The following is a 10628-nucleotide window of genomic DNA, read 5'->3' as shown; positions in this document are numbered from 1 at the left end:
TGTTACTTTGCTGAATTTGTAAATCAGCTCTAGTAGTCTTTTGGTTGAATTTTTGGGTCTTCTAGATATAGGATCATGTCATCCACAAATGGAGATAATTTTAATTCTTTTTTTCCCTTTTTAATTCCTTTGATGTCCTTTTCTTGTCTTACTGCTTTGGCAAGAATCTTCAGGACTATATTGAAAAGAAGTGGTGATAGTGAGTATCCTTGTCTTGTTCCTGATTTTTCTTTGCAGTACTGGAGATTGATCCCAGGGACATTCTACCTCTGAGCTATACTCCTAGCTTTATTTCATTCTTTATTTTGAAACAGGGTCTCACTGAGTTGTGGAGGGCCTCACTAAGTATCCGAGACTGGCCGCGAACTACTGATCCTCTGATCTCAGCATCCCAAATACTGGGATTACAAGCATACACGACTCTTGACCTTGTTCCTCGTTTTAAAGGAATTCCTTCAGTTTTCTCCACTCAATATGATGTTGGCTTTGGGTTTATTGTATATCATTATTGTATTCTGATTTTCTGCAGTGTTTTTAACATGAATGGGTGTTGGATTTCTCAAATGCTTTTTCATTTTCTATTGAAATGATCTATAGTAATGAAAACAGCATAGTATTGACGGAAAAACAGAAACATAGAACAATGGAAAAGAATAGAAGATGCAGAAACAAATCCACAGTTATAGCCAATTGATTTTTGACGAAGTTGTCAGATATATATGTTGGAGAAAAGACAACCTTTTCAACAAATTTTGTTGGGAAAACAGGTTATCCATTTATAGAAAAATGGAACTAAATCCTTACCTCTCATCCTGCACAGGAGTCAACTTGAAATGGATAAAAGACTTAGAAGTTGTACCAGAGACAGTGAAGCTATTAAAGGAAGACATAGGTTCAACACTCTAACATATAGGCACAGGTAGAAACTTCCTCAACAAGACCAACAAAGCTCAGAAAATTAAAACAAGAATTAATAAGTGGTATGGCATTGAACTAAAAAGTTTCTGCCCATCAAAGGTAACCATAAATAGTCTAAAGAAAAAACCCATGGAATGGGAGATCTTTGCCAGCTATCCCTTTGATAGAGGACTAATATCTAAAATATATAAATAACTTAAAAGACCACACTAAAAATACCCCAAAGAAATGGACAACTGAATTGAATAGACACTTCACAAAAGAAGAGATACAAATGGACAATAGCTACATGAAAAAATGTTCAACATCTTTAGCAACCAGGGAGATGCAAATAAAAACTATACTGAGATTCCATATAACTCCAATCAGAATGGCAGTCATCAAGTAGTCAAAGAACACTAAATGTTGGTGAGAATGTGAGGAAATAGGAGCTCTTCTATACTTTTGGTGGGATTGCAAACTAGTTTAGCCACTATGGAGATCAGTGTGGAGATTACTTAGAAAACTGGAAATGTAACCACCATATGACCTGGCTATACCACTCCTGGGTATCTTCCCAAAGGGGTTCAAACCAGACAACTACAGTAATATATGCATAGTCTTGTTCATAGAAGTACAATTCCCAGTAGTCAAACTATGGGACCAACCTAGGTGTCCATCAACAGATGCATGGATTACAAAATTTTGGGAAATACACACAATGGAAGTATACTCAGCAATGAAAAATAACATGTCATTTGCAAGAAAATGGAAGGGGCTGGAGAACATGATGGTAAGTGAGAATAGCCAGTCAGAGAAAATGAAGAGTCATATGTTTTCTTTAATATGTGCAAGCTAGGGAGTAATTGGAATACCAGAGGGATTCCAGATAATGGAGGAGAAACCTCAGAGGAGCCAGGGAGGTGGTCTAAGGGAAGGTGAGGATGAAGACTGAGGTTCATTAATGGAAATACTACCATTGACTATGTGTACCTATGTGAATATACAAATGTCAGCCTCAGTACTCTGTTGGGAAGCGGGAAAATGGGGAGGCAAGGGGGGCCCCACCAAGTGCTGTGTGCATGTATGTCACTGTCAACATTATTTATGTTATGATGTGAGACTATAATGCACTAATAAATACACATTATGAAGATAATAAAGCTTGATTTAGACTCAAAAAATAGCTAAGTATGGTGGCACACACTTGTAATCTCAGTACTTGGGAGGCAGAGACAGGAAGATCACAGGTTTGAAGCCAGTCTCAGCAACTAAGAGAGATATTGTTTCCAAATAGAAAATAAAATAATTTGGCTAGGGGTTTAACTTAGAAGTAGAATGCCTCTGGGTTCAATTCCCAGTACCAATTAATTAATGGGTTGCTTAAATAATTTTAAAATGGATTTTTTAGAAAGAATGGTACATAGCTAGGAGCAGAGTATGAGTTTTATAATTTAGTGTAAAAGTTATGTAAAAAATAGGGTTGTGCCGGACGTGGTTGTAATCCCAGCATTTATGAGGCTGAGACAGAAGGATCATGGTTCACGGATAGCCTCAGCTACTTAGTGAGGCCCTTTGCAACTCAGTGAGGCCCTGTTTCAAGGCAAAGAATTAAAAAGAGGGCTGAAGGTGTAGCTCAGAGGTACAATGCCCCTGGGTTCCTCCCCAGTAATGCAAAAACAAAATCAAATCAAATCAAAACAAAACAAAAAGGGCTGGACTGTTGTGAGAAGTAAGAATGACACTTTTTTGATACTGGAGATTGAACCTAGAGGCATTCTACCTTCAAGCTATGCTCCCAGCCCAATTTTATTTCTTTATTTGGAAACAGAGTCTCACCAGGTTTATGAGAGCCTTGTTATGTTTGCTGAGACTGGCTTTGAACCTTTTGAACCTGAGATTCTCCTATCTCAACCTCTGAAGTACTGTAATTACAAGCATGAGCCACCATACCTGGCAAGAACCACACTTGAAACTGGCTTCACAGTGCTCCCTGGAGAAGGGAAATGCATGGCCCTCACTATTACTGAACAGATTTAAAAATGCAAAGTGGGAGAGAAGATAGTAAAGCATTTTAAGAGATGAGGCAGCAGTGCGTGGTGGTGTGGCAAAAAAGCTAGGAAGTTGAAACTGAGACTTTCCTATGTAAATCAAAACATCTTCAAGAAGTTTTAAAGACTATCAATCTGAGTGATGGCTTTGCTTTCTTCTTTCTTCCTTCCTTTCCTTTCTTTCTTTCTTTCTTTCTTTCTTTCTTTCTTTCTTTCTTTCTTTCTTTCTTTCTTTCTTCTTTCTTTCTTTCTTATTTTGTGGTACTGGGGATTGAACCCAGGGTCATTCTTCCTCTGAGCAACTTCCCAGCCATTTTATTTTATTATTTGGAAATAGGGTCTCACTAGGTTGCTGATAGCCTCACTAAATTTCTGAGGCTGACTTTGAACCTGTGATCATCCTGTCTCAGCCTTCCAAGTACTGGGATAACAAGCATGTGCCACCATGCCAAGCTGATGGCTTCATTTTAAAACTTAATAGAGTAGAGCCGGGCATGGTGATGCACACTTGTAATCCCAGTACCTGGGAGGCTGAGACAGAAGGACTGCATAGGTTCAAAGCCACCCTCGGCTACTTACTGAGGCTCTCAGCAAATCAGTAAGATCCTGTTTCCAAATAAAGAATAAAAAATAGAGCTGGGGATGTAGCTCAGAGGTAGAATGGCCCTGGGTTCCATCCCCAGTACCACCAAAAAAAAAGTTAAAACTTATTAGCCTGGGCATATTGTAAGTAGTATATTCTCTCTTCCTCCTTTCTCCCTTCTGTCCTTCCTCCTTTCCTTCTTTCTTCCATTCCTCCTTAAATTCTTCTGTGATTTATGGTACATATATTTTATTGCATATTATATACTAGTTTTTATGTGTAAAGCCCCATGAATGCACTTAGAATTTTGAATTAGCTCTGAATATTTGGTAGACTCCTACTCTATAATTAAGTATGGTTTAAAAATAAACATACATGCTCATGCAGATAACTTGTTCTTATGATGTCATTTTCATTGGTTGTCACTGACAGTTTGTCCTTTTTATTAGATATTTATATTCATTGCTTTTAAAGTAGTACATGTCTCTGAGCTCAAAATGGGAAAGACAATAGAACTTAGATTATTTGGCTTTGTCTACCAAGACATCTATTGAATCTAAACTGAAACCCATACAATTGCAACTGTTGCTAATTTCCAGGCTAGCTCAGATCAGCTCACAAAGCATTGTAAAATTAAAAAAAAAAACAGATTAGGCTAAAAAATTTCAATTTTGATTTAAAAAGTATTGTTGTAAAGGCTATCAAACATCAATTAAAAATCACTTAAACATCCAGGTGTGGTGGTGCATGCCTGTAATTCCAGGACGTGAGAAACGGAGACAGGAAGATTGCTGGTTTGAGGCATGAATGTGGTAACTTAGCAAGAACCTGTTTCAAAATAAAAAATAAAAATAACTTGAGGCGTAGCTCAGAGGTAGAAAGCTCCTTGGCGTGTGCATGTGCACATGCACACACACACACACACACACACACACACACACACACACACACTTATCTTTTCGAGATATAGATGGCATAGGAAATGAAAAGGGATAGAAATGAAAAAAATCAGCCATATAGTGATAATTATCTAATCTCAGTTAAGATTACATGGGAATTCAGATATAGTTAAGGTTACATGGGAGCTCAAATATAGAAGCTCTATATTTGAGCTTCTTTGTAATAGTTTAAAATTTGGCAAGAACTTTTGTTTCTATTTGTGAGTTTTAAAAAGATACAGGCTGAAGCCTCACAGAGTGGCACACAATAATCTCAGTACTTGGAGGCTGAGACAGGAGGATCCAGGTTGTACCCAGCAGTGCAAGGTAATTTAGTGAGACTCTGTTTCAAAATAAGAGATAGGGCCAGAGACATAGCTCAGAGGCAGAATGTCCCTGAGTTCAATCCCTAGAACTAAAAATAAAATGATCCAAGCCAGATGAGGGTGGTGCATGCCTGAAATTCCAGCAATTTGGGAGTCTAAGACAGGAGGATCACAAGTTTAAGACCAGCCTGAGCAGCTCAGACACTGTCTTAAAGTACAATTTAAAAATGGCTGGGAGCCGGGCGTGGTGCCACACACTTACAATCTCCGCGCTTGGGAGGCTGAGACAGGAGGATGGCATAGGTTCAAAGCCAGCCTCAACTACTGCGTGAGGCTTTCAGAAACTTAGTGAGACCCTGTTTCCAAATAAAATATAAAATATAGGTCTGGGAGTATAGCCCGGAGGTAGAAAGCCCCTGGGTTCCACCCCCAGTACCCCCCCCCCGGAAAAAACAAAAAACAAAAACAAAACAGCTGGAAATGTAGAGTGTTTCTGGGTTAAATGTCAGTTCAACACACACACACACACACACACACACACACACACGCATGCACGTGCACACACACACACACACACACACACACACACACACATCATTTCCAACCCAGAATAATCTGTAACTTAATCCTTTATAATTTGTCTTTTATTAAAATAGGTACTACCGCCGGGCGTGGTGGCTCATGCTTGTAATCCCCGCCTTGGGAGGCAGAGACAGGAGGATCACTCAGGTTTGAAGCAACCTTGCTGCCTTAAGAGACCCTGTTTCCAAATAAAATATAAAATAGGTCTGGGAGTAATAGCCCAGAGGTAGAAGGCCCCTGAGTTCCATCCCCAGTACCACCAAAAAATTTAAAAAAAATAAAAAAAATAAAATAGGTACTACTGTGCTGAACATTGTGGCACATGCTTGTAATCCCAGGATTTGGGAAGTTGAAAAAAAAAAAAAACTAAAATGCAGGCTGGGGATGTAACTCAGTGAATTAGAACACTTGTCTAGCATGTCTGAAGCCCTAAATTGGATTCCCAGCAGTACAAAAATAGACAAAGAAACCTCATTGGATTGGGGCCTAATTTTAGAGCTAATCCAAGTAAAAGAGTACTCCATAGTACCCATCATTTATTTACTTTCTATGTTTGGGTGTACATGTGTATTTATGTTACCCATTCTATTGAATACATCAAATATGGTGATTCAAAAGAGTTTTATACCTCTAAAATGCAGTGATATCTGGGGATGTAGCGTAGTGGTAGAGCAATTTCCTAGCATATATAAAACTTTGGTTTAATTCCCCAGTACAAAACTCTATGTATCTATCTATGTATCTATGTATCTATGTATCTATCTATCAAACTTAATGACATGGGAGGATGAGACAGGAGGATAGAAAGTTCATGGCCAGCCTCAGCTACTTAGTGAGGCCCTCCACAATTTAGTGAGGCCCTGTTTCAAAATAAAGAATAAAGAATAGGGGTGGGTGTGTAGCTTAGAGGTAGAATGCCCCTGGGTTCATTTCCCAATACCATCAAATAATTAATAATAATAATAATAATAATAATAATAATAATAATAATAAAAAATACAACAGTAACTTGTTTGTCATGCATTTAATTGCTATTTTTAAAATAAATTTCCTCCAGATGGGTAGATCAAATCTTAACATTGATCACAACTGGATTTTCATAGTTGGTATAAGTTTCTTCCTTCACAGTTAGATTTTTATTGAGCCCTTAATTATTTGAGGCCTCATTAGCATTAAAATCATTGCACCTTATGTTACAAATAATAATTACCTCCTTATCACTGTCATCATTACTGTCATATGTCATTATATCACTGTCACACACATTATCATAGTATACATTGTCCTTTGAATCAAACATATAAAAAGACCTGGGAAATGACTTCATTTTACTTGAACTAGGAAGATTTCCAGTATTTTTCTTCTTTGTCTCAGAAACATTACTGACAAAAGTCTCAGAAGGTTGGCATACAAGGCATCTTTCATTGTAACATTGGTAAGTCTTGGCTAACAGAGGCTTGGATAACATTACTTCCTTGCCTGTACTCATTGATCTTTTTAGATGACGATGCCTGGGTGTCTTGGTGGATTTCTTTAGACTATATGACTTAGAAAGCAAGTTTTGGTTTTGCAGACGAGTCAGATGATGTGGCTTGGCTGGTCTGTTTGGAGATTGTAGTTTAGCTGGCCAAGGTAGGCTGGGTGACTTTTCTGGATAGGATGAACTGACTTGACTGAGTGGCTTATGGATATGGGTTAGCTTATATGGCTTTTCTAGACTGTGCGACTTATATGGCTTTTCCTGGTGAGATGATTTAAGAAAACTTTTGGGCCTTGATGACTTGGTTGACTTTTTTGAACAAGATTGCCTAAGTAACTTGCCTGTACTGGATGGTATGGAGGACTTTTCTTGATTTGATGGTCTAATTAACTTTTTTTTACTGTTTGGTATCAAGGTCTTTTCTTGATTCAAGGGCTTGATTAACTTTTCTGCACTAGCTTGTATGGATAACTTTTCTGCACTTGAAGGCCTGATGAACTTTTCTGTACTCGATGGTAAGGACTTTTCTGGACTCATGGACCCAGATAACTTGTCTGTACTGGATAGCATGGATTGTTTTTCTAGACTGCACAAATTGGTTGTCTTGGATTCAGTGAGTGATATTTTGGATGACCAGGATGGCTTGCCTGCTATACCTTCTTTTGTGACCCTAAAGTAGAAATTTGGAGTGTAACAATTAAAAACAAACAAACAAAAAACCTCCTATTACTATTGTCAGAAAACACATGGTAATATGTCAGCTTAGACTTTTGGCCTGCTTTTTTGCTTTAGTAGGAAAACTGAACACAGTAGTAATTAGAATGGTAAAAGCTATAAGAGGTTACACATAGGAATTCATGTTGAATGCTTTTCCTTAACAGTATTTTATGTTTTAACTGCATTACACAGCCTTATAGACTATGTATGGAATTATATGTTATTTCATATATGCTGTTAAAGACAGAAAGAGACAAATTCCCTTATTTGAGAAATTAAGCTTTTTATTAAAATGTCACAAACTGATAACATATTAGAAGAAAAAAACTTATACCAAAGTCAGTGTTTTCCTTCATATTTATAATATCAAGCTATATATCTGTGCATATTAATATGCACAATGTCCTCTAAAACTAAAGAAATAGAGTTCTAGAACACATTTTAGTCACCTAATGTTTGCACTCAGAAACTTTTAGGCAACTGAAAGGCAGAGATTGATGGCATGAGAATAACAATACTAAATAACTTTTATGCTAATAAGTCTTAAAATGATAGATTATCCAAAATGTTTTATTGCCTTTGGAAACAGAGACCCAACTTCCTGCCTTCTCCCCTCTTCATTCACTCACTGAATTTTATTTAGATACCCATGTTCTCTCTACCCTAACTGAATCTATAATAAATATAATAGCCTTGGGTTAAGCTGAATACTGAATAGGAGACAGCTTTGTCTAAAGTTTATAATGTATTTGAGAATATTTAAGAACTGATATTTTTTTTGTGTGTGGCAATGGGGATGGAACCCAGGGGCATTCTCTCTCTGGCTATACCTCCAGTCCTATTTTATTTTACTTTTTTACAAAAACTTGGTAGCTCTTCAGAAGCCCAAAGTTAACATTAAGTAATCTGAACAACCATGAAACTTCTACCATATATATACACACACTTTTTATTAATTAAAAATGTAAAACTAGACTGGATATAACTCAATGATAAAGGGTTTGCACAGCATAAACAAGACCCTCGGTTGAAACCCCAACACTACACAATAAATAAATAAATAGATAAATAAATAAATAAATGTGAAAAACTTACGTTCTTGCTTTGGGGGCATCATCACTCATACAATTATAATGGATAAAACAAAAACAGGTGAAGACAAAGGCTATGATCATCATACCAATTACGATAATGAGTAGACGTCTCCTAAAGCTGTCCATTTTTGTCTCCATTGTTTCAAGGTGCTTAGCTCCTGTGAAGCGATATCAGAGAATGTGTTAGGTAACTAAGATTTCTTCCACTTTGATAGTGGTTTACCATTGAGAAACAAAAGCAAATCTCATCAGTGATTATTTTTAAACCTGACAAAGGTTCTACTGTAATTTTCTTTCACCACATCCCCAGCTATAGTCTATAAGTCAAACCTTAAGTGCAAATCTGGCTAATAATTACAATTACCTAGGTTATCCCTGTATCATGTCTTGTTCACCATTGTACTTAGTTTTTTGAAGGTGTATATATTATACATGTGTGAGTACACGTGAGAGTTAATGTGTGCGGTAGGAAAGGGAATAGGACAAGAAAAAAATTCTTGTCAACAATCCATTTTTTTAAACTTAGGTGTGGTGACATATGCCCATAATCCCAGTACCTGGGAGGTTGAGACAGGAAGATTGCAGGTTCATGACCAGCCTCAACAAATTACTGAGGCTCTCCAAAACTTAGGGAGACCCTGTTTCAAAATAAAAAATAGGGCTGGGGGGTGTAGCTTAAAAGTAGAATGCCTCTGGGTTCCATTCCCAGTACCACAAAAACAAAGCAAAAACCCCATTATTTGATCACGTAAGATGGTGTTTGCCTGTTAGTCCTAGCTACTCATGAGACTGCGGCAGGATGATCAAGTGAGACTAGGATCTTGAGACCAGCCTGGGCATTATAGTAATACCCCATCTCAAAACACAAAGCAAAACAAAAACGTACTATTTTTTAAGTCCTATGCCAGATTCACTCACATAATATTATCTAGTTTGGTTGAGGGTTTGGGTGAGAAAGGAGGGTATAATGGGACCATAAATCTGTACTCTTTAGTATAGTTTTCCTTGAATTTCTCTTACAGAAATATCAACTATGTGTTAGAAATTCTCAAAGACCTTCTAATAATAACACTAAAATAATAGCAAATTTCTAAAACACAGCCAGCTTTTTTGGGTACTTGAATGAGAAATATAATGAATCATAATTTATGAATTTTAAGGTTAGGCACATACCTGTAGTGGAAGACACAGCACTTTGGTTTGCACTTAAAGAATTAATTGTCCAAATGGACAAAAGTAGGACATAAACAGAAAGATTCATGTCCAGGGCTTTGTTTGAATGTTTCTTCTGCTAAAGTAACCACTGTGTTTTTTATGGGTCAGTCTGTTCTGGGGGTTTATGACATCACTACATCTTGCATCATATTCTGATCACATAATGTCACCATGGGGAAGCAGCAGTTTCTGTACATATTTTGTCAAATAACTTTTAGTCGCTTAATTTACCTGCAGATCAATTACAGTATCAAAACCAAAACAACAAATTGAGCTATTCTTTATCACAGAAGAAATATTTAGAGAAGATACAGGGAAATGGGATTCTAGAAATTACATAACTATTTCTCTTTAGTAAACAGTAAGAAGGAACATGGTAGCCTGTTATGGACTGAATGTGTCCTCAAAATTCATATATTTAAGTCTAATTCCAATGCGATGCTATTAAGAGATGTGATGTTCTTTGAGAGATAGGAGGGTTGTGAGGGTGAAGCCCTCATGAATGAGATTAGGACCCTTAAAGGAAAAGGCCAGAAAGCTGGATACTCCTTTTTACAACACAGGGATCTAAGGGTAAGTCAACAGTTTGCATTTAGAAGAGGACTTTCACCAGAACCCAACCATGTTGGCATCCAAATCTTGAACTTTCAATCTGAAAATGCTGAAAAATAAATGTCTATTGTTTATAAGTAACTCAGTCTATTAAAATTTGTTGTAGCAGCAATAAATAAAACAGAAATCACAA

The 10628-nt window shown here is 37.0% G+C and overlaps 1 protein-coding gene across 1 annotated transcript; it reads right to left on the bottom strand.

Annotated features, from left to right (window-relative positions):
- Positions 1-6524: 6524 nt before the first annotated feature.
- Positions 6525-9929, bottom strand: LOC308278934 (uncharacterized protein CXorf66; the record flags this gene model as incomplete). Its single annotated transcript, XM_080718930.1, has 3 exons — positions 6525-7527; positions 8670-8826; positions 9842-9929. The coding sequence occupies 3 exons, from the start codon at positions 9927-9929 to the stop codon at positions 6525-6527; spliced, it is 1248 nt and encodes a 415-aa protein (XP_080575056.1).
- Between the last annotated feature and the right edge of the window lie 699 nt (positions 9930-10628).

Source organism: Muscardinus avellanarius, assembly GCF_963383645.1.
Source record: "Muscardinus avellanarius genome assembly, chromosome: X".
In the NCBI taxonomy this organism is placed as follows: Eukaryota; Metazoa; Chordata; class Mammalia; order Rodentia; family Gliridae; genus Muscardinus; species Muscardinus avellanarius.
The sequence above is the reverse complement of the archived record's forward strand: the minus strand, read 5'-3'. Positions and strand labels throughout refer to the sequence as shown.